General features: G+C 40.5%; 1 protein-coding gene across 4 annotated transcripts in view; it reads right to left on the bottom strand.

The window, feature by feature from the left end:
• LOC106934785 (mitogen-activated protein kinase kinase kinase 7) overlaps positions 1–3,369 on the bottom strand; it is a 47,271-nt gene that overhangs the window by 20,540 nt on the left and 23,362 nt on the right. For all 4 annotated transcript variants that reach the window (XM_015014901.1, XM_015014900.1, XM_015014902.1 and 1 more), the window contains exons 7-8: positions 2,798–2,922; positions 1,815–1,943 (exon numbers count right to left, since the gene is read on the bottom strand). In XM_015014901.1, the coding sequence (XP_014870387.1) occupies positions 1,815–1,943; positions 2,798–2,922 (254 nt within the window). The remainder of the gene's footprint in view (positions 1–1,814; positions 1,944–2,797; positions 2,923–3,369) is intronic.

Here is a 3,369-nt window from a genome sequence, read left to right as displayed (position 1 = left end):
ATTAAAAACATACCTAGAAAATACAATTGTTTATAAATGTAGCTTTGACAGATCTTTGAATATGGTTTCCAATAACAAAAAAGCATGTTATGATCGATTAAATGCGCTGATACATCATTGTGCCTGCTAAACACATAACGCTGAGTGGAGTGGTGGACCACTCCAAGATGACCGCCCTAAATCTCGTCAGCCTCAATTGGCGAGAGTGGTCCATGAGACGTCTATTCGTATATTATGTCTATGATGACATAATAGTGCAAGCACATCCTGCCAAAAATAAAAATAAAATGGACTCTCAGTCTCCATTTACAAAAAACGCACTTGAATAAAAACTAAACACAAAATAAAACCAAAGTGGAAATAAAAACTACATTCAACCAAAAGAGTACAGATTGTAAAGTCTGTATTCTGTATTCTAAAAACTATGTTGCCCTTCGATTATAATTAGATTTAGATAGAGAAGATGAGCATATCCGACTACTTGATGCAATAGTTCACTTCTCTCTTAAGCCCAGTTCACACGACACGATTTTTTGCCCCAATTTTCCTGTCATGTATGTAATCAAATGTATGTAATATGTACATACATTTGTATGTATGTACAAATGTATGTACATACATACAAGGTAATCTGTACATACATTTGTATATACAGATTACATACAAATCTGTACATGCAGCGTTCTAAGATTGAAGCTTGCGATAATCATAACCGATCATCCTGTATTGTGTGTTACGACTGATTGGGTCCAGTCAGTAGAGCCTCATGGCCGCTCCCATCTGAATCAGGCATATTCAACAGCCTGTTGAATGTGACAGGTAGCCAATCAGAAAGCGCGGATTCCCCTCTGTGCTTTCTGAGGGGAAAGCACAGAGGGGAATCCCAAACAGCTGAAGTCCAGCAGACATATGGCAACAACATTAACATTCAACATTCAACATTTCGTGATGGGAATATCCACAGAAATGACAAGGAGAGGAGTTGGAGCAAAATTGCTACTGCAGTTGATAAATCCGGTAACTTTTCAGCTGTTCATCGTTAACGTGACATAAATGGGTTATAATGATGAGGCTATTCATTCTGCCGCGTTTGTTTACTTTAAATTCACGTCTGATATAGTGGGTTTTTACGGGATTTTCTGTCTGAAATCTGAATGTCACTGAGAGAAATCGGTTCATGTGTGGTCTGTAGCTCTTGCTGTGTGGCTGGATACCACACATGGAACAATTAAACCCGATCAAACCCATATACTTATGATTTTTTTGTCAGCTAGTGTGTCTCAGGTTTTGAAAATGGGCAGATGATCAGCCGACAATTCTAAAATCGTGTAGTGTGAGCTGACATTACACGAAGGAAATGAGGAAGGGAGGGGTCAGTGGAGAGCACTGGAGTTGAGCTTCATTCATTCTCTGTCATCAATAGAATGAGAAAAACGCAGGAAGAAACGATAAAGCCAATAAATTAAAATGAGGACAATAATTTTTATTTATCGTGCAATTAATTGATTTATTGTTTATCGTGACAGGCCTACGTGTATGCCTACACACCATTTTATACATCAACATTTTTTTCTGTTCTGTAAGTTTCAGAATTTCTCCCAACAGCAAACTTTCAAACGCTGCACACTCTTTTATACATGTTTCCTTTAGTCATTGTGTGCAGGACAATAAACTGCAGGTGGTGCTGCATGTGTCAGTGGATGGGAGCCTTAAGGCACATGCACGTCTGAGGCCTCTCAGTGGCCGACAGCTGGACTGTGGCCTCTGGATCCCACACACAGACACACGACATTTAAAAACACAGTGTGACTCACCGTTGTGAACAGCCCACATAATGCGAAAAGCTGGTCCACCAATTTCATCAAAGGGCTTCCTGCGAGTGATCACTTCCCAGAGAATGATGCCCCAGCTGAAAACATCACACTTCTCGCTATAATTGCTGCCTGCAAATACAGAGGGAGCCACAAAAACACTGAGCACATTTTCAGACAGAGAAAACTCAAACTCTCATACTGATGACTTATAAAATCAATTCTCTGTGGCAAATTTAAGATGAGAGAGAAAGATGTGCCCGAGAAAACAGAGCAGCAGAAGAGCAGTTTTTATTTCCTCGTTGCTTTCAGAAGGGAGAAGGATGAAAATATGCAAGCAATTTTTACTGATGAACAGCTCCTCTGTTGCTTAATTACAAGGCCTCTGTTGAAGAATAAATGTGCACATCACACACCTATTTTAAACTTGCTGTGCTGGTGTGTTTTGATTGCTCTTTACACCGATGCAAATTAGTTGTGAAGAGTTCATGGAGAGGCCAGTAGAAAGTTGTTTAATTGCATTTGAGTCGTGTATCTCGCCTCCAAAAACAAGGTAATGACTAGATGTTATTTCAGCTTTTCTCCTGACCCTCTCGCCAAGAACACGTCTCATCATTTAGTGATACATTAGGCTGCTGGCTGAATGAGAACACAAATTCTACACTGTAGTGTCCCCAGGGAAATAAAGGCACAAGTATCAAACCATCCATCTTTTTGCCTTCCTCTGGTGACTACCATCAATAAAGCAGAGTGTACAACGGCTGAGGATGAATCAACGATTAATGTATCCATGCTGGCAGCACCAAGATGCAATTAAGTGAAAAGTGCCTGTGCAAAGTGAACTGCAAGAAGGAAAACAAAGAAATGCTTGAACAGGTTTGTGGCAATTCAGAGAGAATGTCCAGAAATAAATAAAAAGAAACGTATCAGGACGCATTCTGTTCCAATAAAACCAGGAGGGTAGCAGGAATGCCACTTCTACTTGCCTTCAAATACCTCTGGGGCCATCCATGCTGCACTTCCTTTGTTGTTGGTCATGTGGGTCTGGATGTCACAGGCTGTTCCAAAGTCACAGATCTTCAGCACTGTGCCACCTGCCACTAGAAGCAGACTGGAACAAACAATTGAGCAAATAAAAGCAATTAGAAAAAAAGAACTACAGGGATGTGTTGAAATGACTGCACTAATAAGATCTCTCACAGACAGAGGTTTCTTGCAAGAACTGTTTTTTCTACCTTTTGTAAAAATAATACCAGTTTGGCTAATTCTACAAACAAAAGTAAGTAACACCATCAATTAGCCACATTTTTATTGCAACAAGTGGTACCCACAAACTCATTAAGTGTATGCATATAACATATCCCCTTAGGTTAGATGCATTCATCTAACCTAGCAGTTCTCGATGTGGGTGGTACCGCCCCCCAGGGGGCGTTCAGAGGATGGCAGGGGGCGCTGACAGAAATTTTTACAAAAGGGGGGCGCTGGGATTCCTTTGGGGGCGTTTGGTCAAAGGTAAACGTTACACCTTAAATGCACAACAATACCAGTTTAGACTTTG

Source organism: Poecilia latipinna, unplaced genomic scaffold, assembly GCF_001443285.1.
Source record: "Poecilia latipinna isolate Pla-1442-1.1 unplaced genomic scaffold, P_latipinna-1.0 Scaffold1858, whole genome shotgun sequence".
NCBI lineage: Eukaryota > Metazoa > Chordata > Actinopteri > Cyprinodontiformes > Poeciliidae > Poecilia > Poecilia latipinna.
This window is presented reverse-complemented; position numbering and strand designations above follow the sequence as displayed.